Source organism: Misgurnus anguillicaudatus, chromosome 15 (assembly GCF_027580225.2).
Source record: "Misgurnus anguillicaudatus chromosome 15, ASM2758022v2, whole genome shotgun sequence".
In the NCBI taxonomy this organism is placed as follows: Eukaryota; Metazoa; Chordata; class Actinopteri; order Cypriniformes; family Cobitidae; genus Misgurnus; species Misgurnus anguillicaudatus.
This window is the reverse complement of record NC_073351.2, coordinates 23,649,045-23,674,361: the sequence shown is the minus strand read 5'-3', so window position 1 is coordinate 23,674,361 and position 25,317 is coordinate 23,649,045. Positions and strand designations below refer to the sequence as shown.

Sequence of the window (25,317 nt, the reverse complement as noted above, 5' to 3'; positions counted from 1 at the left end):
TGCAGGTGTGATGCTGATGGTGTTTGATTTTAGCCTTGAGCAAGGTCACATATGGGTTTAATGACTGACATGAAAAACGCACATTCATTATTCTTCATTGCGTGTACACCAGTACTTCGAATTGAGATTTCTGTTGCAGTTCTGAAATACTGCCAACAGATGTCACTGTGTCACTTTAAAGGATGTTAGGTGAATGATCTGTGTATGCGTAACAGAGACGGCTTTTGTTGGTAAATCTGTGAACGTGTATGTAAGAGACTCACGCTGTGTACAGTAGAGGCCGGTCCAGCCTGGGCTGCACCTGCACTCTCCATCGTAGGCACTACATTGGGCTCCGTTGTGACAGTTACATGAGTTCAAGCAGTCAGGCCCCCACTGGCCTATGGGACAAACTGCAGATGCCAAAGACACCATCAAATAGCAACTCTTAAAGTATATACATTTAAATATAATACTTTGCTGGGACAAAATGTTTATATGAAGTTGATCCCTCAACAGCTTGAAGTGACTGTTTACCCAAAACTGAAAATAAAAGGTCATTTACTCTCACCTGTGTCATTCCGAACCTGTATTTCTGTCTTTCGTGGAAAACAAGAGAAGAAAAATTTTCCGTAACACTTTACAATAAGGTTGTTTTTGTTAAAGGAATATTCCATTTTCTTAAAAGAAAAATCCAGACAACTCACTCACCACCATGTCATCCAAAATGTTGATGTCCCTCTTTGTTCAGTCGAGAAGAAATTAAGTTTTTTGAGGAAAACATTGCAGGATTTTTCTCATTTTAATGGACTTAGACACCAACAATTAATACTTAACTCAACACTTAACAGTTTTTTTTCAACGGAGTTTCAAAGGACCACAAACAATCCCAAACGAGGCACAAGGGTCCCATCCAGCAAAACGATTGCCACCCTTGACAAGAAAAATAACAAACATACACTTCTAAACCACAACTTCTCGTCTAGGTCCGGTCCAGTGCGACCTCACGTAAATGCGTAGTGACGTAGGGAGGTCACGTGTTACATATATAAAACGCACATTTGCGGACCATTGTAAACAATAAACTGCCACAAAGACATTAATTAGTATCAGTTGACATACAACAACGTCGGAACGGTCCTCTTTCAACACACTTGTAAACACTGGGGGGTAGTTTCGCATACGTCCTCCGTGACCTCTTGACGTGATGGCGTATTGCGTGGGGTCGCGCTGGCGCATCACGACCGGATCTCGACAAGAAGTTGTGCTTTAAAAGTGTATATTTGTTATTTTTCTTGTCAAAAATGACAATCGTTTTGCTAGATAAGACCCTTATGCCTCGTTTGGGATTGTTTATAGTCCTTTGAAACTCCGTTAAAAAAAACGTTAAGTGTTGAGTTAAGTGTTAATTGTTGGTGTCTATTAAAGTCCATTAAAATGAGAAAAATCCTGCAATGTTTTCCTCAAAAAACATAATTTCTTCTCGAAGAAAGACATCAACATTTTGGATGACGTGGTGGTGAGTGGATTATCTGGATTTTTCTTTTAAGAAAATGGAATATTCCTTTAACATTACATCGTTGGAATGCTTGATTCTGATTGGCCAGACATTTGCAGGTTTGTTATTCCTAGATAACAATAACGTTCAAAACTAATAACACTTGGTAACCTGTATGCTGCAAAACATTTTGACAGGTACAGTTTAATATTACACAAAAATTAAACATAAATATGTATTTTAATAACATATATGAAATTATATTTACAGATGAAAATTTTGATTCAAAAACGCAATAAATCCATTTTGACTAATTTCGGTAAAGAAAGTGACAAGATGAAAACCACTATTTTCTGTTACAAACTTTCACATAGCATCTTTAGGTTATAATAACATAAAAAATTTAAATCCATAATTTGTTATTTTTAAAGATTTATTTTAAAAACAGATTTTTTTTCCGCCAAATTCAATAAATCCATAACAAGTTTTTTTCAAAATGCTATAAATCTATTGAATCAATATATAAATTTGTATTTATCTTTGCCATGTTATATTCATTTAGTTGACTAGGGATATACACTGATTTAAAAAAACGGCATTTTAATTGCATGGATTAGTGGCATTAATCAAAACACTTACTTTGTCATATTAAGAACACTGCTGTTATCCTTGGGACGTCATCGGTGAACTTTTTTGGACAGTGATCAGCTGTAAATTGTTTTGTTCCTGCTCGATTTTCGTTAACTTCACATAAAATAATGTAAAGTTTTTCATAAGATCCCCTGGGGTCAATGTGTAAGCATGACAGAAGCTTGATGCTGTCGTGTGAGAACAAGCAAAAGCCGGCATTTTTCCTTCGCAGAGTGCCTCTCACGTCATTATTCAACTTTGATGGCTTACGTTTCTTCCCCGCCACAGAAAACTACCACAATGCCATTGAAACTACTATTTTGTTTGTTTGTTGATCATGAAGTACAAAGTAGATAAGGAAAACTAGGATTCCGCGTGTATTCAAAACACTGCCATTATTGTTTACAATGCATGGAATGGTGCGCTATGATTGGTTAAGTGGATTCATTGCATTCTGCAGAGAAGGGGGACTGGCATTTGTCGCGTTTTGGAAAAAAGGGAGATAAGATGACAGATTAACTCGACAGATATCGGATTAAAATAAAGAATTTTTACTTTTTAATACTGACCTGATACTGATTTTGGCGTTAACTTTAAAAAAAAAAGTCGTTTATCGCGTTTTGGAGCCAAACTCTTTAAATGATTAAACCAAATAATGTGTTCATGCCATTTGAACGTCTTGTCTTATCTTAAAACAAAATGTAAAGGGTTTTCCTCGCGGAAGGTCTGCATTCATTAAAAATTAGAAAATATTACATATTTATATATATATATATCTCCAATCAATATTTATACATTCCTTACCTTACTTATGAGGTAAATAGCCGTTTAATAAGCAGCATAATGTACAGGCAGCTGGTTGTTATTGTGAAATAAACCCCTTCACAGTGATACAAGACCCTCACCGCATTCAAACGTTCACTACATTATGCCTTACTTAGCAAATGCATTTACTAATGTTAACAAATACAACCTTATTGTAGAGCGTTAACAAAATTTCTTTATTCCACATAATGAAAGTGAATGGTGACCAAGTCTAACATAAAGCCGTACCTCTCAATTTATGTTCCAGCGAAATAAAGAAATGCATGTGTTTGGAACAACACAAGGATGAATAAATGATGACTATTTTCATTTCTGGATAAATTACTCATAAAATATATAAAAATGAGGGGCCTTTTAGGAGTCTCATTTTTATATTTTAAACACGCAAAATATGGAATGCTGATACAGCCGAAATGAGGGCATAGAAGAGACCTTTTTAATTCAGTCCGAATAAAGCTGAATTAATAATTAAAAAACAAACACCCTTCCTTATGGCACACATAAATAGTCACGGTCTTTGTACTTGCAAACACCATTAGATTAACATTTGTATCGGCTTGAGTTTCAGCATGAGAGGAAAGGCGGCGTGGAGGAACAATAAATTCTGCAGGACACTGTTGCTCTTGTCTCAGTTTCTTTTTAGGGGCTCTCATGCGGTGTGTAAATTATTGAGAGTGTGCTATCAAGTAATTTACTGAGAAAACTGTTGGTCTCCATCAGCAGCGCTTGTGGGTTATTTGGCAAAGGAAAATGGACGTGGCAATGATTTACATGGCAAGATGTCATGAACTGAAAAAACTGAGCAAAAATGATGAAAAATAAAATGGATGAAACGACAGTGAGAAGAAAAACAAAACAGAGGAAGAGAGAGGGAGGTCGAGGAAGAAAGTGAAACTGAAATTGAAACCGAGAGGAGTAATTGGTTCATACTCTGTGAGCAGTCGTTTCCGGTCCAGCCTGGGTAGCATTGACAGGAGCCGTCGATGGGATTGCAGGTGCCGTTGTTAGTACACTGACAGATCTCAGCACAGGCTTTTCCATATCTGCCACTGGTACAAACTGATAGAAAAGAAACACACAAGCAAAGCAAAATGTATGTCATTCTTTCAATTTTCAGATGGTAGAATACTTGTTAAATGATAATGATAAAGCTGATCCTAGTTTATAGTACCACAGGACTGTTGGATGCTTTATTCTGATTGATTGAGAAATGTTCCACAGGTGCTAATTATTTTTCTGTAAAGCGCACACATAACCTGTCAAATGTCTTAAAATAAGACATTTTTAAAACTCTTCGCATTGTGCCGCATTATCACCTTTAATGTGCATTATTTTCAGCATCAATTCAACATCCTGTTGTAAATTATTCCTTATTTATTGTATATTTAGGTTGAACATTTGCATCCAGGCCAAAATACTTTCGCAGTCACAAAGTAAAGTTTAAGGTGATGTTGATTGGTGTATGACATCAAAGAATCACAAGAGGGATTTAAAAGGCAGTACTGCTGCAATGCTCTCGTGATACTTTAATATCATAACCCCATCAAGCTGCGCAGCACCGCATGCAGAGGTAGTAATAGCACACAACTGCTGTTGCTTGAGGACTGTCACAATGATTAAATAATCATTTCATCGTGATTGTTTGACCTCATCAGTATTATTTTTGATCACCGCAATGATTGCACATCTCTTTAAAAAACACAAGGGGGAGCTGCAGCATCTGTATAAACAGTATCAGATGGCACTCCTTGACTGACAGTGTAATGCAATACATTGCAAAGCCATTCAATACAGTGGGAAAAACTTTGATAAGTAGTATGAATTGCCAAGTAAAACATACATTTCCAAAACAGCAATTTCAAATTTAGGGAGTCAAGGATGCTATTCCTAAAGGGGATCGCACACCGGCCGCGCCGCTCAGCGCCGCGCAGTGTCGCGTCGCGCCTAGGAGAACTCGGAGGTATTGTAAACCGGAAGTGCACTTTAAATAGCGCGAGGTTCGTCAGATAGCGTCTAATTCAAAATGTAAAATATACATTAGCAGCCAATGTTAATCATTAATGATGTGGGACACATATGATGTTATTTAATGTTAAACTGTGTGAGTGGCGCTCTGTGGCGCGACAGGGATTAGAACAACTTCCTGAGTCACAGCTGGGCGGCGCGGACAGGCGCCACCTGGCGGCGCCTGTGTGCGTACACTCATAGAAAACAATGTGTTACATTTTTATAGAACGGCGCGGCGCTGAGCGGCGCTGAGCTGCGCGGCCGGTGTGCGATCCCCTTAAGGATCTGTAAGGAATTGATTTATTGCAGCCACTACAAACATGTGGTCCAGTACTAATATGACCTAAGTAGGATTAGCTACTATTTAAGCCCTGTTCTGGTATAGTCAGATTATCTTGATTGCCTTTTTATTTTCAGTTATTTTTCAGACACTTTATTGTGTTTATTTCTTATAAAGAATTTTCAGTTTTTGAAATATTTATTCATAAAATAATTACTTTTAAATTTGTGTTATGTGTATTCATATTTACTGTCAGGTAAAACTTGCAAAAGATGTAAAAATTATTTTATGAACAAACAAAAAAATCTATGAGAATTAAATGTCAAAGCTCTAAAACAGGCAATTAATCGTCATAATTGTCACAATTTATTAGTCAATTAACCGTCAGCCAAATTTAATAACCGTGACAGCCAGTTGCTTGTATCAAATCACATAATGGAACTATAAAAAAAGTTTATTACATGGCACTCTAAAATGCTTGATTCTGATTGGCCAGTCGCAACATTCCAAGATATGTTATTCCGAGATAACAACCACCTGAAACTAATAACACACGGCTGCAAATCATTTTGACAGGTTTAATATTACACAGAAATGAAATATAAATATGTCTTTTAATAACAAATGATTAAACGAATAGTTTGAGCGTCTTGTCTCATCTTAAAACAGCTTCGTGTCACGTCCTGATCACACTGTCGGGGTTATTTCTGTGATAACAACTGGCTGTTATCCCTCAATTATTTCATGAAGTAATCCATGTTCAGTTCGACAGTGAAGTTGAAGACTACAATTCCCATTGTTTCATGATCTTTCACAGCATTATCAAGCTGACGCTGTTGTTTAGCGACCACTAGTGGCCAAAATGACATATTGTGCTTTTGAAGGGATAGTTCACCCAAAAATAAAGAAAACTGTCATCATTTAATCAACTTCAAGTTTCTGTTAAACTTCAAAAATTTCTGTTCTGCTGAACACAAACACCGCTTAAAATATCTTCCTTTGTCACCAAACCAAAACTTTTAGCACCATTGACTTCCATAGTATTTTTCTTTCCTACTATGGAAGTCAATGGTGCTCCTGTTTCCTGTTTGATTACAAATATCTTACTTTGTGTTCAGCAAAACAAAGAAATGTATATGTTTGTAACAACTTGAGGATGATTAAATAATTATCATTGCTGGGTGAACTATCCCTTTAAGTCTTGTTTTCTGAACAAAAATGTGTGTTATTTATGCTTAAAACAAAAACAAATCTGCCTCTTTTTTTAGTTGACATCTTTATTCAATATTCAAATTCTTCTTTTTAGCTTTAAACTCAATTTTGATATATATTTTTATTGAAAACAAGATTTAATATCATAAGTCATTTTGTCATTTAACAAGACTTTTTTAATATGTAAAATAAATCTTTGGTGTCCCCAGAGTACATATGTGAAGTTCTAGCTCAAAATACCATATAAATAATTTATTATCATGTTAAAAATGCCACTTTGCAGGTGTGAGAAAAACATGCCGTCCTTTTGTGTCTAAAAGCAAATGAGCTGGTTGGATAGTGCAGATTAAGGGGCGGTATTATCCCCTTCTGACATCACAAGGGGAGCCAAAAGTCAATGACCTATTTTTTGGGTTTTTCTTTTTCACATTTTCTAAGTTGATAGAAGCACTGGGGACTCAATTATAGCACTTAAACATGGAAAAAGTCAGATTTTCATGATATGTCCCCTTTAGGAAAATGTATTTTGATTTAAAGGTACAGTATGGGTTTTAGCAGCATCTAGTGGTGAGATTGCGAATTGCAACCAACCTCAATTTCGAAACACAATGAGAAACTATGGTAGCTGCCAGGACAAACATGTCGACACCTGAGAAAATGTATGGACGAAATGCGCTCTGTAGAACAGTTTGTCCATTTAGGGCTACTGTAGAAAAATGACGGCGATGACCCCGCAGTGTATGTAGATTAAAACAGCTCATTTTAAGGTAATAAAAACAATACAGTTCATTATGTAAGGTATTTATACACCACTGATATATATTGTATTTCATTTCTGTCAAGAGATCCTTCTAAAAGTTACACAATGCACATTTAAGAATTTTTAGATATGTGTACTGGAAAAACAAGACAAAAATACTAAATAAGAAATCTATTTAAGCAGTGTAAACACTTTGCCTTCTGTGCTTTAAAAAACACTGCCTTGTTTGTTTGACTCAACCAATGGAGTTAGCTGTAGTGTTTACACTCTTTAGGATGTCAACATTCATTAAGTCATTATGAACTTTAATGTGTACAAATGAGTGATTTTATGATGCGTTTGTGTGCTTGAGTGATAGTTCAACAGTAACCGTAATCGATACAGCAGATGAGACATGCAGAAGTGACTGTAAGTCATGTGTCTGTGTGTACTTCAAAGCTAAATCAAACGTGCTTCTGTCACACTGTCCAATTATCCATCTTTGCCATCTCTGCTCAGCACCGAGAAGAAGAGACACGGCTGATGTACTGCCGAATTAAAAATAGAACATTGTGTACATTTTTAATAAAATGAATTCTTCAGCGCACTCTGACACTTGCCTCAATTAGAAATTTCATTTAAATGAAAGCAAATCATGTTTTTTTACCCACTCTCAAAGTAAATTACACACAACAAGGTCTTTTGCCAAAAAACATGTCACATGTCAACACCTGCATGTCCTAGGAGATACAAATGGGCAAACAATGAAATCGGATGGATGTTCCAATCAAACGGATGTTTCATTTAGAGGAAGTTGAGGCAAAATCTTTGTGGCTTTTAATAATCACATTTCCACACTTTTCTCATTTTATGAAAACTCTTTCAACTAACTCAAAGCTTCCTCTTATTAGCTAGCGGTCCCCTCATGTCACGGGCTCCGTTTCACTCCAAGTGTGACTATCTGAAGTTCATTAGCTCGCTCTGAGATGGGTGAACGTGGGCTCAAGACAGCCGAGGATGCCAGCCCAGACCAAACTACAAAAAAGTAGGTATGTGGGTTAGCCAGGGTTCCCCCGGGCCATGCCTTTCTTCCAGTAATTATGATCTGGACAAATTAAAACAAGCTTTTTCTCTAACCTTCTCCTTCCTCTTCTTTTCGCTATTAAATATTGATTCACGAGACAGCTCTGAACGCAATGAAAGTGAATTCTATATGTCCATGCTGCCTTTCCTTAATTCATGATAAGACTAGTTAATTATTATGAGAAGGTCTATCTATATTTCATCTGGATGTCTCAGCTGGATACTGTGAAGTGGGAAGTGAATGTTAGCGCACATTAGTTTGAGTTCGAAATCTGTCTGATTGACCCGAAAGTTGTAATCACAAACCTACATTTATACACCAGTCAACATATTGGCAGTTGCTTATGAGGCACCAGAGACAGTAAAAATAAATGAGCAGATTATGAGTCAATATCTACTGTACTCCTGCATGTTGTCTGGAAGGCCAGGACTGATAAGATCACAAAAGGCGACAGATAGTAATGTACAAGCATAAAGCATATTAGTAAAAATGAGATCCCGTCACCACTTTGCCTCTGGTTTTCAACCAGAACTCAACAAAAATAGCATGGCTATATCGACCTAACTCTTCAATGTTTGTCTCGCTGAGAAGAATGAGCTCAGCAATATTCAGATTTTGCACTGAAGGTTATTTGTCAGAGTGTCAGTGATAATGCCAATTATTTTCTGTACAGAAGAGGCGCAGAGTCAGCATAGCATTCTACAGACGGGCACGATGCCAATGACAAACACAAAGATAAAGTATACATCCAGTTTTAGATGACATGTAGTGTGAGTCCTGTAAACTGTTATTTGTGTGTTATCTATTCTATTCTCTCTGTAACAACACCATCATTACATTATTAGTTTCGACTTCAGACAGCCGCCGACAGTACAAAGATAAAAAACTTCATGTATTTTGCTCATAAGACTGGAAAGTGTTTTCTCAATCTGGCAAGCTGTAATCTGACTGTCAGACTATTAAGCAACTTCCAATAATTAAAGGTATAGTTCACCCAAAAATGAAAGTTACTCACCCCCTTTGTTTTAAATAATGAGTTTTTTTATTCTGTTGTATAGCCCGTTTCATTGGACGCACACGGTGATGTGATACGCGTCTGGTCCGAACTTTACTTCCAGTTCCAGTTTTTTTAATGGTCTGACTAGTTGCTAAACTGAACTTTTGAACAAATACCTTGTTGAAAATAATATTTTTTTGTTTCCTAGGTAATCTATGTGTTGTTTATTTTGCTTGTTATATAAATAAACTACTTTTAAAGTACTTTGTTGTTATTTATTCCTAGCGGAGTTTACTGGAAGTTACGTGCTGACCACTAAAGCCACTTGTTTATGTTGTTACCTCTAAAAGTGTCTATTGAAGATATTTCAATAAATGAGTGTAACCATACAGTACTTTTTTTTAGTATTTTTTCATATGGAGGCCTTCAACCATCATTTATCAAAATATCTTCCTTTTAATTCAACAGAAGAAACTCATACAAGTCAAAAACAACAAACACTGTACTATGCATGTCAGGCCAGTAGTTGGCGATGTCACACAATGTCTAAACACATGATGACCCAATACATTATAGAAATTTGCATTTTTGTAGTCTAGATAAGCTGTGTCCCAATTCGAAAGCTGCAACCTTCTAAGGACGTATTTTAAGACCAATTGCGTCACAGTAGCGCGATTTGAGGCTAGTAAGCCCGTCCTAATTCAAAGCGTGCTTACAATGAAGCCTCAAAATGCGTCCTAATTTTTCTGCGCTGTTAAGGATAGAACGAATGGATCCTTTACAGCCGAGGCTATCCCAAGATTCATTGCGCTCCTGCAACGACTGCATATAATGGCATATACTGTATATTCTAAAATTAACAATTAAAACCTTTATTAAATAAAAGTGTGTATTTAGTATTAGTATTATAAGTTATGTTTTGTATTAATATTATTATGTTTATGTTGCGTATATTTCTAAGGTTGATTAATTTGATATACTGTTGATAGTTGAATCTACATCAACGTGTCATATTTTCTAAAACAAATTTATATTTTCAATATTCCATATTTATTTTAATAGGTCAGAAACGTCTCCGCTGCGCCATGCTGACAGGTGCAGTGGGCGCCTGCAGCAGGTGACGCAAATTATGGGTCTTCTGAAGGTTAGACCGTCTCATTTCAGTTCTCTTCGCAGACTTCCGAGTGCTCGCCTTTTAAGGTTGCATGCTTAGAAGGTTGCAGCCCTTGAATTGGGACACAGCTATAGAGACAAAAACACTTTGATCGCTTTGATACTTGTCCTGTGTGCTCTTTTTATAAAAAATTATGATAAATATTTATTTTAAGATAAACCTACTGTAACAATACAGAAAAAACAAATCAATCTGTTGTTGGTTCCTTTAAGTCCAGAGAATAGTCAGTTTTTTACTATGACGAGTTTTTCCAGCAATCAGGATTTCCACTATTATCCACCAGGTGGCACTCTTACCCAACTTATAAAACCCGGAAGGATTCCCTTAGGGCAAACAGTTCAAACTCTGTGTATGTTTTGATGATCGCTCTGAATCTGATCTCTATCAAAAGTACTTGACAAAAACGCAATTATTTCAGCTTTTTGCTCAAAATTTGCTATTTTTGAAGAAATCTACCCATATTTGAGAGGTGATAAAAAGAGAGGATGAAACTTTTAGTTTGAAAGCAGAGGGTCTGTTCTTTTGTATGGTTATACATTTAAAGTAATAATTAGTGTAAAAAAATTCAGTTAATGTTCTACGATTCTATCTTTTTATGAAAGAAGATGAGATCGAGAGCTACTTGCCTTGGTTGCAAAGTGAGCCGAAGAAGCCGGCCAGGCACTCACAGTGACCCGTAACGTGGTGGCAGGGCCCAGTGCTGTGCACACATTGTGGGCATGACTGACTGCAGCGGTGCCCGTAGAAACCAGGAGGGCAAACTGTCACAGAGAAAAGAAGAAAGGAGAGAAAAATAGATTTAGTCATACTATAATTATACATTGTTTTTACGGACTAATTGTGGCTTGAGTTTTCTAGTTATTATTGTTTAACCCCAAACCACAGAGCTACAGGCACCTGTATAACTAAAGCAGGTGGAAGTAATGAAGGGCTCATTGTCTCACAGAGCATGAAGACTTTAGTTTGTCTCTGTCATTCAGCCATGTCTGAGACAGAAGCTCCTGCAGGTCATTTTTCTTCATTAGAGCCTTGATTCCCTTTAATTGCTGTAGCTTTGTGTAATGCAGGAGGCTGATGTTTGCTGACCTTTCCACCATGGGTGGTGGGCCTTTGTAATTAAGATAATTGTACAACAACGAACAGTGTGGCCAAGATTAATCGCTTTCCATTTCCACTGCTCTCTCTAATCTTTCTACACACACATATGCACACACAAAAACACAGATATCTTCACTGGGTTTATTTACTAACAGGTAACACATCTGAATCAATTTTCAGAATGTGTAATGGTAAAGAAAGGAATAAACAACTTAGTTTTTTGTTTCAAGTAAACAGAAACATAATCAATCATTACCATTCTTCTCAATTCTCATTCTTACAATGTATACACATTTCAATGTAATTATGTAAAACTAATTTGCTTTATATTTAAAGGTGCACTGTGTAACTTTCAGAACGATCTCTTGACAGAAATGCAATATAATATACAAAACTGTATTCTCTGTCATGTATGAAGACCTTACAAAATTAACTCTATTGTTTTTATTACCTTAAAATGAGCCATTTTTATCTGCATAGACCGCAAGTTGTCATTTTGCGCCGCCATGTTTCTACAGTAGCCCTAAACGGACAAAATGCACTCTTAGAAAGGATGTGTTAATTTTTTACACATCTTTTTGTGTTATGCTTTTAAAAAAGTAACACAAAATGTGTTGTTTCAATAATAACACAGAGATGGGTAGATTCTGGGACAACGCATTTAGTGTGTTGTCCCAGAATCCACATGAATGTGTTGTTTTTTAACACATCTGTACTAAGAGTGTGCATTTTATCACTACGTTGACTCAGACGATGACGTGTTTGTCCTGTGGTGGCTACTGTAGTTTCACTCTGCGTTTCAAAGGGAAGAGTGAACTGTGGATGGACTGTGCGTTCACACCAGCCGCGGAAGAGGCGGCAAAAACGGTAGTTGGGCGCTTAAACACATCACTTCATTCGCGGGTGAAATTCTAGTCATTTGTGACATTCACGCGGAAATTCATGTCATGGGAGAGCCTTCTGCAACTCCGCTCGCTCCTTGTGATCACGTCACTACTACAGCAAGCTCCTGATTGGTTAACGTGGCGCGAATATTCGCCAAAGTTCAGTTTTTTTTACATACGCGTTTTTTTTAACATACGCGTTTCCCACATCAACGCTCGCGCGCCATTCGCACAGCGCCAGAATGCCTTTTCGTGTCTTTGCATTGACTTACCATGTAAATCACTCGCGCTTGCCGCCTCTTCTGTGTCTGGTGTGAATGCCACATGAGCCATTGGTCGCAATTCACAATCTCACCCCTAGATGCCACTAAAATCTACACAATGGACCTTTAAAATATTTAAATTAAAAATATATAAGCAAATATTCATATTAAAAATCACGAGTACTGGTTGTACTCCCTTTAATAAACATTTAGTGTTTGAAGTCATTATTTTTGCTTTTTTTCACCTGGTTTTATTTTTAATTCGCTTATTTTAATAATTTGGTGCCCAGTGTCATGGACCACAAGATTCCATAACAATATAATATTTCTGTAAAGGGCTCGTTATAGTTGTGCATAGGTCCTACTGCGTAGCCGCAACGGCGTAGGTTCCGCGTCGGTTTTCATTTATACTTTTGGGTCGTCATCCATGTTGATGTGCAACACACGCCGAGACTGCTGGTAGGCAGTATCCACCCGTGTAACCACAGTAGCAGCATGACCGTCAATGAAGAAGCAGCTTGGCACGTTAACCCACAAACGAAGAAGAAACAGGAACTTCTTGTGTATGATTTGAGAAGATCAGCAATGATGGAAGTAAATAAACAGCGACTTTTGTTCGTCATCAACTTGGCCCATCTTTGTTTTCACCGTCGCAAACGGAAATACCTATGACGCAGTTTTTTTACCTGACGGGAGGGGTTCTGGTGGACCAATAACAGCGCTTGCGGTCCCCGTAGAACTGATGTGCTTTTAAAAATTTTGCGAGGTGCATGTCAGGCTACGCAGAGCTATGCAGAGGTTACGGATAACCTATGGCTTAGCTACGGCATAGAGCTTACGCACGACTATATTGGGCTTTATATACAGTAGCTGAAAAAAAAATGATTACTTGTTGCCTGAAATAGTCAGTGTCAACTCTGTTATTGTCAAACTCTGTTACAAAGGTAGAGTAACAGTGTTGACAATATACTATAACAGCACTTGTAGTTATACACAGAGAAACACACACTCACTTTCTCCCTCTCTTCTCTCTCTCTCTCTCACACACACACACACACACACACACACACACACACACACACACACACACACACACACACACACGATTGTTACTTGGTAAACAAGTTTGACAGTAACAGAATTGACACTGACTAATTTGGTTACATACTGTATATTACTGTATGTTTATATTATAAATTGACTCTACTTCTGCATATAGTGTATACATATTAAATGTTTTAGTATTTTCTGATTTAGAAAATGACCTGCAATAACTCACAGCAACAAGAGCAAGAAAAATAGAGAGAGAGTGAGTAACAGAGAGAGAGAGAGAGAGGGGGAGTCTTAAGAGGAAGACCTCTGAGAGGTTGGGCAAACACTTCTCTGTACAGAGAGGCTGTTGAGAGCCCAACACGGACCTTGCATCTCTACAGTGATCCAGACAAACAAGTGGAGCTGAAGTGATTAAGATGTGTGTGATTAAAGATTTGCTCACACATGCTCACGACTCTTCACTAAAGTGTCTACCTCTTCAGTGGATCACTGCAGTCCCTGTGGGTCACCTTCTGAATGTTACAGTCGTGACCCCCTCTCATTCATGCCAGTTGTTTATCATCTTGTTTCAAGATGGTGCAAATCAAACCCTTATGTTACAACTCCGAGAAGGTGACATTGAGAAAGACTTGCACAGTTGAAATCATTTTCTTAATCAGTTTTTAGACTTGTTTTTAAACATCTAAACATCATTAAAACTACATTTACTTAATGCAAAAATGTAAGAATATACTGTAATTTTAGTACATTTGTTTAATCCCCATTTTCATTTATAACATATTAAAGGGACATTTCACTTTTTTTGAAAATATGCTCATTTTCCAGCTCCCCTAGAGTTAATTGATTCTTACCATTTTGGAATCCATTCAGCTGATCTCCGGGTCTGGCGCTGGCACTTGTAGCATAGCTTAGCATAATCCATTGAATCTGATTAGACCATTAGCATCGTGCTAAAAATAACCAAAGATATTTCGATGTTTTCCTTATTTAAAACTTGATTCTTCTGTAGTTACATCGTGTATTAAGACTGATGGAAAATTAAAAGTTGCAATTTTCTAGCCAAATATAGATAGAAAGTGGATTCCAAAACGTTAAGAATCAAATGTTTAAAGTGACACTTTGTAGTTTTTCAACCTTCATAATATATTTTCAAGACCCTTGTGATGGTACATCGACCTAAAATATGCTGAATGACATGTCCACCATAGCCTGACGGGGTCTGTATCGCTTTTACTCGTACTTTTAAACTTGGGGTTTCGGGTAGTAACACTGCTTTTTTACGTGAACTTTACTGGAGGCTACATTGTGGCGCCGTGGTGGTGTCATGGACCTATGACACGGGCGATCCGGGTTCGATTCCCCTTTAGGGCAATATTTATTTAAATATAAACTTTAACCAAGCGACCACCTTTACAACTGGCTTATAAACGTGAGCGTGAACGTGCGCAATTTTTTTGGCGTTTGATGAAAATAATAATAATAATAATAATACATTTTATTTGGCCAACGCCTTTCTAGACACTCAAGGACATCTTACATATTACAGAGGACATTAAAAAAGGTAAAACATTAAAATGCATTAAAATAAGACCCATGCAATTATATTATATGACATGACCTGCTGGAAGGCACACTTTGTGATCTAAAGAGTTCTTCTTGTCCTTTGTGACAGTTCTACTGCGCTTGTGGCCTATAGGGGCACTAAACGTGAAAAATACATGTTTAGCACCCCCTAGTGGCCAAAAAATTCCATGGCGTGCCTTTAAATGATTAGTCAATTTTCTAAAAAAAAAAAAATCCCGATAATTTACTCACCACCATGTCATCCAAAATGTTGATGTCTTTCTTTGTTCAGTCGAGAAGAAATTATGTTTTTTTGAGGAAAACATTCCAGGATTTTTCTCATTTTAATGGACTTTAATGGACACCAACACTTTACACTTAACTCAACACTTAACAGTTTTTTAAGGACTCTAAACGATCCCAAACGAGGCATAAGGGTCTTATCTAGTGAAACGATTGCCATATTTGACACGAAAAATAAAAAAATTCACTTTTAAACCAGAACTTTAACTTAAGTGGAGCTGGAAAATGAGCATATTTTCAAAAAAAGTGGAATGTCCCTTTAAATCTAGAAAAACAAACGATTTAAAACGTATTTGCAGAGTCTACACAATTTTGCTCATCACATACGTTTACTTTATTTTAGTTATTTTTGAATTAAAAATACAGATTAAGGAAACTATTATGTGGTTGTTAGCGGAAGATAAAAGGAAGTTACTTCTCTTGCAGGAAGTGCCGCGGTACCCGGGTGCGCACATGCATGTGCCATCTTCAGGAGAGCATGAGCCTCCGTTCATGCACGAGCAGGTCATTGAGCAGTTCGGACCCCAGAAACCTTGAGGGCAGATGCTGTCACAGTGGATCCCTGTAAAATCAAGGTAAGTATCAGTGCTCTGCATCCTTATTTACTTTTTATAGTCTCCAGAGTGAAACTGCAGAATAAAAATAAATAAATAAATAAAACACTTCAGATACAGTCATTTGGATATGAGACGTCATATTAGGCATTTTGGGTAAGTCAGTATTGCATGTTCTACTGAGACAACAATAGAGCAGTGGGCAGTACATATGTGTGCATATCAGTGTTGAGTCCTGGTTTTGAAAGTGCAGGTCTGTAGATTCAGTCATCTCTTGGCGGCAGCGCTGGGCCGCGCCGTGCTCTGTATGTATTTTTGATCAGACTGGGTCTCTCTGCCAGTGCAGTGTGTTCATTAATAGGGCCGAGTCCCTTGAGTTGTTGAGGCTCGTCTCCCATTCTCTTTTTAGCTGGTTTGTGTGTAGCGCTGGGGACACTCACAAGTAGATCCACACAAATATATAAAGAAGAGTCCTAGAATATTTTCTTGAGATGCTGTGATATTGTTGAAGTCTTCCTGTAGCTCGCATTTGAGTTTGCAAAGGTCCTAGGATAAAATGTAAAGCTTGAATGCACTACAAGTCACCAAATGTATACATAACTTTATCGCAATGTCATTGGTCATGTTAACCCAGCCATATTACACAGAAAACACATGTACACTCACAAAAAAAGTTGCTTTCATAACTCCTAAAGTGCACAGAACATAACATTCCTCTATAGCAGATCAGGAGACATCATAACAGATATATCTGTGTTTCTTTGAAGTACTTTGTCTCAGATGTTTAACCTAAAATGCCTTAGGAGATATGCAAATGAGATGATTGGTGAGATATGGTAAGAGTTCTGAGCTATGAAATTAATGTGGGTAGCGGAACACGTTTAATTTGGTCACATTAGAGATGTAATCACGTAAGGCTATTCAACTATATTAATTGTTCGCTCTGATTAATAAATACAAATAAATGTAAAAATGTGACCCTGCCTGTGAAAACGCAGCTATTTTTTGTGATTTACTTTTTTTATTTATTTATTTTTTAAATACATAAAATCATTCTACATAATGTAAAGAAAATATAACTTTGATATCTTTAAAGGTGCCAACGAATGCATTGGATAAATATCTTTAATTGTTCTCTAATTGGTCTCTGATTCCATTTACAACCCTAGGATTTGCCCTCCAGAATGAAATCATCTATTACTTATTTGAAAGGGTCATGAATAATCATTTCAAGCTCTGCTCTTCCTCAGAGCGTCTCTTTTGAGTAGCTCTCTGTGTGTGTAAAAATACCTTATGTTTGAGCCTGTATTAGACAAAGATATAGAATTTGAGGAATAATCAATTGTTTGGAGATTGTTCATGGACGTTTCTGAGTGGTAAGTTTTTGTTTTTTAACGTCAATAGAAGAACTTCAGCCTAAACACTAGCATATAACATTTACTAGCATATAGCGCTTACTCAGCAGTCACAACTTTTGCTTTTAGCATTGTACCAGCATTGTACTTAAAGGCCGGATAGGCAGGAATTATCTAAAAAAACTTTTTTTACAAATTTGTTTAAACTGTCTTTATATACAAATACACAATCAAAATGTAAGTACTCTGAAAAAGAGAGTACAAAACTCGAGTGTCTGCAGACCTCCCACGATGTTTTAAACACAGTTAATTATTTCCATTCGGGACGAAACAAATGATTGGCTTGCGCGACTATCACTCTCTCTCAAGATCATGGCACCACCCCTGTTGCTATGGGATCTGCCCAGACATGCGCACAGCCAATTGATTTGAACGTGCACGAGGCACTCTAGGAAGAGCAAAAGTATGGCAGAGAAAGTGCAATCAGAACTCACAGTACCTGCATATCCAGTCAGCGAAGGCAAACAAAGGAATAAACGAAGAAATCAAACGAGAGTAAATATCGCGTGGCTTTTCCTCGAGTCGACGATGCGGTAGCGGTATTGTTTCCGGAGTGTAGTCCTCATCAGAGTCAACAATGCTTTCATCACGGAAACTCTTCCATGCAAAACACTGCCTTATTAGTGAGTACTAAAAGCCATCCTTAGATAATTCCTGCCTATTCTGCCTTTAACTCCTTCCCGGTCATTGACGAGTTTTTTCGTCAAATGAGAGAAAACATTTCCCTGCCAATGACGCTTTCCTGGCGAGTTTTTACGATAATCTGTAATTCCGCTATTATCCACTAGATGGATAATATTACCCAATTTATAAAAAACTGAAGCAAAAACGTCTCGGTTACGTATGTAACCCTCCTTCCCTGAAGGAAGGGAACGGAGACGTCACGTCGTAGTGACAGACTAAATGGGAACTAACAACATTTTAAACTCTGTGTTTGTTTTGGTCTTCATTCTTAATCTGATCTCTAACAAAATTTGTTTACAAAAATGCAATTATTTCATCTTTTTGCTCAAAATTTTGTATTTTGGAAGAAACCTACCCATATTTAAGAGGTTATAAAAAGAAAACAAATAAAGATAGGATAAAACATGTTTTCCCGTCTTGTTTGTTTGAAAGCAGAGGGTCTGTTCTTTCATTTGATATATTTGTATGGTAATATATTTATAGAAGAAAAATTTCCTGGAAGGCATTTTGTGAAACTTTTGTGAGAATAACAAAAATGCTGGGAGGCAACTTTAAAAAAGGCTGGTGGGGAATAAGTTTATTTAATGTATAATTTAATGTTCTAAACATACATCACGAGTGTAACGTCACAGTCGTTATTATGTTGAGATTGGCCTGTTTTCCAGTCTTTTGCATGCACAAGGTTTACATAAGACGCAGGAAAAATCGAGTTTGAGGCTCATGATATGTCATTAGCATGTACAGAACTCTTATTATTCATCTATAGGTAAATACAATTTTCCTTCTACGGCACCTAATGTTGACTGAGTAAGGCCATGTCAAAGATTAAAATCAATGGATGCTCCTAATAACATTATTAGACACTTTAGATGCCTGGATTTCATAGGCAGACATATTAATACTAATGGTGTTATTTTATAAAAGCAGTAAGGCAACAGGCAGTTGCATTACAGTTGTTTTACCACAGTTTTCCCCCTTTGTGTCATTCTTGGTAAAATAACTGTAATGCAGGGTCTCAGGTGGATTAGTGCATTAATAAATTAGCATCTTTATTTTCAACACTCAATAAGCAAGCTTTAATGGCACATATAGGAAAAATGACAAGCACACGCACGCACACACGCACGCACACACGCACGCACACACACACACACACACACACACACACACACACACACACACATAAAATAGACACATACTCACAGATTCAGAGCGCTCTTTCAACTCAGCTCAGAAACCTCATTTGCAATTTCCTTTGACAGAGACTTCTCTCAGTGACTGGCATGGCCCATTAAAACAGCATTAGTCCCATGGCTTTGAATTAGTCCAGGTTTAAACTCTAGGGACAGGAATCATACCTGTACTACCACTGTGGCAGAACAGAGTGGTGGCAGAGATTTGGGGGGCAGATTAAAACATGCCCACCCAATGTACATCAAGGGAGAGGCGAGCCAGTTTGAGCTTTTGCTGGGCTGGACAGAAAAAAAAGTCCTGCACTTCCTTTATTGTCAGCAATGAATTAGAATAAAAAAGCGCCCTGAAAGCCTAACAAACAGAGGGACTTTAGAGAGCGAGTAAAAAACTCACAGAGCGAATAAAAACCTCTTTGCATATGACACTTTTTCTAGAAGAGAACTGCCACGGGGACCGGCAGCCAATTAATGAGAGACCAACAAGTACCATCATATACATCGATTCCCACCGCACTTAGAGTGTTAAGTGGACACACGGGCACACGGATGCCAGCATGTTTCTGAAGGGCACTCACAATCCTCCTTAACTCTTTTGGGAGCTCCTGAAGCTGCCAGTGTTGTTTCTCAATGTTTGCATATTCGCTCCATTGATCTTCCTGTCATTATGTCCCTCATTCAGTCTATTAGACAGTTTTATTTAAAGTGACCATTTAACTTCTGTCACATACTCCTGTCTTTCTTTGATAAATCGCTTTTGGCTTGTCTATCCTCTGGCATGTCTTCCTTCTCTGTTCTTTAGTTATCCTCTTGTATCTGAAAAGCCTTCCACCTGAGATTCATTTCTTTATCTTTTCACATTCTTTAAATGTCAATTCTGAATGAGCAGCCTTAAAATTATACTGTATCTCCATGAGTGGGTTTGACCCCCAAAGCCTGGTTCATTTGACTAGTGTAATCGCTCTCTGATCGTGCCCGGTTTAGTTAATCAAGCCCTGGCTGGCTTGCAGAGGTGGGCGCAAATCTCGCCAGAGCGCGATTCAAATGGAAAGACGTCAATTGCGTGAACCCTCAACTTCATCTGCCTTCGTAAAAACTTTCTGATGCGCACAGCAGGGTTAAGTGAATGTCTGAGGTGAACACACGACAGACAAACTGAGCAATATGATGGGCTGTGTGTCATCCACCAGATTATTTATCCTGCTGGAAGTAGCCATCAGAGGATGGGTACATGGTGGTCATAAAGGGATGGATATGGTCAGAAACAATGCTCAGGTAGGCCATGGCACTTAAACGATGACCAATTGGCACTAAGGGCCCTAAAGTGTGCCAAGAAAACATCCCCCACACCATAACACCACCATCAGCCTGCAGAGTGGTAACAAGACATGATGGATACATGTTCTCAATCTGTTTACGACAAATTCTAACTCTCCCATTTGAATATGTCTCAACAGAAATCGAGACTCATCAGACCAGGCAACATTTTTTCAGTCTTCAACTGTCCAATTACGGTGAGCTCGTGCAAATTGTAGCCTCTTTTTCCTATTTATAGTGGAGATGAGTGGTACCCGTAGGGGTCTACTGCTGTTGTAGCCCATCCGCCTCAAGGTTGTGCGTGTTGTGGCTTCACAAATGCTTTGCTGCATACTTCGGTTGTAACGAGTGGTTATTTCAGTCAAAGTTGCTCTTCTATCATAGACTGACATTACACCAATGTATGCACTTTGTAAGTCTGTAACTCTTGTCTCTCGCAAAAGTCCCATAAATCACTCTCTGCATAGTCTTTTTGTTTAGATGCTCACTGTCTCTGAGGCCTATTTGCACCCTGGTGACTCCATTAGGCTTAGCAGATGGTAGAGACCTGGGCAGATACAGAGCGTGAGATTTCTGCATTGCTGGCTTCTTCTTGCAGATAATGAAAGCTACACGATTTCCGAGAGCACACAGAGAAAATTTGAGACCTCAACGAAGAAAGCACTTGTGGGCCTGCAGGCGAAACCATACCTACTGACCCGAACCGTTCCATCGCTTTCTGTTTTCTTGTTTTATAACACTTTGGCTGTTACTGTAATGCTCGAGAACGTGTCAACAGGGCCCTTCTGTGGTATTCAAACATGTCTGACGCTTCAGTCTCTCGCACTGACACACAGTGCTGAGACCGATGTAACAGAAGGTGTAAGCGCAGTGTGAAAGATGTGAGTGCAAGCGGCAGAACGACTGATTCTGGGTCAGTGCAATCTAATTAGGTAACATGTTCATCAACAGGCTCAATAAATGCTTTATGGTTGAGATATCTCATATTATCTGCCTTCAGGCTGGATGTTTAAACTTCTCAAAAGTGAACTATTTTAATGTGGCGTTTGCATGTCTTGTGCAAAAATGGTTTGGAGGTATTGTGGTCCTTTGAGAAATAAACATTGTATTTATATAAATTGAATGCAACATATAGCATTAAGATGAGCAAAAATTGTTATTGCTTTCCTATTAAAATGAGATTTCATATACTGTACGTATTCATAATTACATCACATAATTATTCCACAAGTCACACATTTCCCTATGGAAGAAGGAAATTCAACAATTTCTTGTATGATTTAGAAGAGAGTTGATTTTTTATGCCATTTCATTTCATTTATGCATAAAAGTTACTGTGTAGGCTCAGTGCTTGCAGCTATTGGCCTTTTTTACTATTACACTTACAAAAGCAACTTACAGTGCATTTCCAAGGTACACATTTTATGAGTATGTGACTCCCCTGGGATCAAACCCATGTATTTGCACACTTGACCTAATACTGTACCAAATGAAGTACAGCAACACGTCAAGTTAACATACTGTACATCAGTGTGATGAGGTCACTTGTCTGCAACTAACCCGTCCATCCCGGCAGACAGCGACAGAAGCCGCTCACAGGGTCACATCCATCAGCGTGGTTACAGTCACAGCGTTCCCGACACTCCAGCCCGTATGTGCCATCCTAAATATATCCGCACACACACATGATATAGAGTATGATGTATAGTTATAAAATCAAATGGACAGTTTTTTGTCTCCTGGCTGACAGACATATGGGTGATTCTCACAAAATCCAGATTTAGAAAGTGTCCAGCATCAGAATTTTTAAAAAGCCCTTGAAGCCATTTTTTGCACATATAAGATTAAGGTCTGAACTTACTATAACCATTTTAAGAGGATTTAAAAAATATTTCCTATAGAATTATTTAAATTTTTTAGATTATCCTTATAAAAATGATCATTACCGCAACATGATATTACATTAAATATATGCATTTACAAACTCATGTTTCGGTAATGAGAACCAAAAAGTTGTCTATGGCAAACAAAATTTTAACTTTTATCTGGAGAGAAAAAATAAGAACTGCTTACCTGGTAGCCATCTTGGGTGTCACAGTCAATTATGTCCCTTCCAACACATATTTTATTTTAAATGTCAGTTCATTGAGGGCTTAAACAATGATTGAAAATTGTGGCGGAGGATGAGAAAATTTTTCTTGGAGACATTTATATTTCTTATTATTGTTTCTACATTTACCAATGATCACCAAATATCACATGTTTCTCATCATGTGATATTTTAATTATAAATATTTCCATGTCAAAGAACCCAAATCCAGTCATGGACACGTTGCGGTAATGAGAATTTTCCCCTTAAATTTGAAATAAAAATCAACAAAATTGGTTTGTTTGATGTCATTTGAAATCATGTGCAAAATAATACATGAAGAGATGTTTGTAACTATGCTTCTTATTTTAATACTATTACTTTGCATTTACTTTTTTTAACAAAATGTTTCATGACACCTCATAAGTCTAATTTCGCGAGAATCACCCATATAAATTAATCCTTGGAATAAACTCACAGGGCAGGGCTGTTGGCATCGTTCCCCTCTCCAACCTGAAGAACAGGTACATGAGCCATCCACTGGGTCACAAGCCGCACCGTTGGTACACAGACAAGTCTGGTTACAGCTTAAACCCCAAGTGCCACTGGAGCAAAGGATTGAGCAGTCTACACCCTGCCAACCTGTCACAGAAAGTTGAGTACAGACATTTGTTCAATTGTCTACTTAGTGTGCATGCACTACCAGAAACATTTCATTTAATTTCTATTCAGGATAATTCAGCAAAAATCGAAATGTTTTAGGTTGTGGTCCTATTAATGGGGTAAGAAGAGGGGGAAGTAAGGTCATTGGTAGAGGAGCCAAAGGATTCGGGTCTCCAGCACCTCACACTGCAAAGCAGTCAATGAGTGGAATATATGTATGGTTTGAGGTCACCATAAGAGCAGAGAGGCATAGGCAGAGAAGTTATGTAGTACACTGGGGTACTGCATTATGAATGGGATGAGGTTAGGAAGTAGTGTCTCTAATGAGCTTCTTCATTGCTGAAGAAACCTGAACGAATGACGGTGTAGGTCTTTCAGGACAAGTCCATGTTTATGCAACGTGAGGTTCGTCCCAAAGGTGTGGTTAGCTGCGGTCAGCCAAATGCTGTATACTCTTGTGGATTCACTCTGCATTTTAAGACTTTTACAGTTAAAATAACCCATACGTCTAAGAAAGTGCTGTGGGTCTTTGTGTATGAGACAGGAGTTGGGATTCACTGATACGGAAAGATAGCGTTTATCAAATTGACAGATATTCAAATGGAGAACGGATAGGGAAATTATCTCATTGTTGGGAGTCCCTGATGTCTAGGTGTTATTTTTAAAAGTATTAAACGTATAAAAGTACTATATGTATGCAAGAGCAGAAGTTTTGAACTTGGTCTAAAATGTCCCAAAATTTGGCTGTATTTGGTATTTAGTGGATAAACGTTCTCTTTTTTTAAGCATTTGATTGGCTTACAATGAGAAAAATGCATGATGAGTCATCAATCTTTTCTCCATCTCCATTTTTTAGAATAGTAAGGGCCAGATTTACTAAACGGGGCAAATTAGCATGAGAGCGCAATTCCAAGAAAGTGCCGATGGGAGTGGTAATATCTGTAGGTTATTTACTAAAAAAAGGTCAATTAAATAACAAAGGTGCAACAGCTGATTTCCATAATGACCAACGCAATCGACTAAGCGCAGCGCAAATTAGTTCAGGGTCACATATAAGCAAAGCTGATCTTGAGTTCAGCCCCATGGACATCATAGCAGAAAATTTGGGGTGTGTAATCCCAGCAAACAAAGCCATGGTAAACGGAAAAAAATTAAGGTTTAGAAGAAGTTTTAAAACAGCTGATATTGTGTGACTTCTCCTAGTGACTCCTCTTTTATTTACTTCAGCAAATAAAAAATAACATGGTTTGGCAAACAATATTTTTGAATGATATATTTCTCTGCATTGTATCACGTGTTCTATGCTCTCTGTGATGCCTCTTTTTTTGCAATAATTGCAGCCATTTCAAGCGCAAAGTAATTTAAGACATGCTTTTTTTCGGCGTTAAATAATGGTGCAAATACAAGTCATAACACATGCGCAAACATTAGTAAATCGAGTCATTTAAATAATCTCCTCCCAAAAATTTTGCGCCGGAAAGGGAAACTCCTAGAAATGCATATGCAATAAAGTCAGTCGCAAAAATAACTAGACCACACTTTTTCAGCACTAATTATCCACTACCCGTCTTTAGTAAATCCTGACATCGTTATTTAATGACAAAATGATGGTTTGCACTAGCGCAAGCTGTTAGTAAATCTGGCCACAAGACTGTACATTTTAAAGGTTCATTATGTGGATTTTTGCGCCATCTAGCAGCGAGGTTGTAAATTGGAACCAATGCCTCACTCCATCGCTCACCCCTCCCTTTCGAAGCACATAAAGAAGGAACAGTAGCCACCACAGGACATACATATCATCGTTTAAGAAAACAGT

General features: G+C 37.7%; 1 protein-coding gene across 2 annotated transcripts in view; it reads right to left on the bottom strand.

Annotated features, from left to right (window-relative positions):
- The window catches only part of megf11 (multiple EGF-like-domains 11), a 155,222-nt gene that overhangs the window by 17,396 nt on the left and 112,509 nt on the right, over positions 1-25,317 (bottom strand). The window contains exons 13-18 of one of the 2 annotated variants that reach the window (XM_055174098.2): positions 23,317-23,480; positions 22,310-22,412; positions 16,005-16,151; positions 11,052-11,186; positions 3,863-3,991; positions 264-392 (exon numbers count right to left, since the gene is read on the bottom strand). In XM_055174098.2, the coding sequence (XP_055030073.2) occupies positions 264-392; positions 3,863-3,991; positions 11,052-11,186; positions 16,005-16,151; positions 22,310-22,412; positions 23,317-23,480 (807 nt within the window). The remainder of the gene's footprint in view (positions 1-263; positions 393-3,862; positions 3,992-11,051; positions 11,187-16,004; positions 16,152-22,309; positions 22,413-23,316; positions 23,481-25,317) is intronic. The other variant, XM_055174099.2, reaches the window with a different exon arrangement.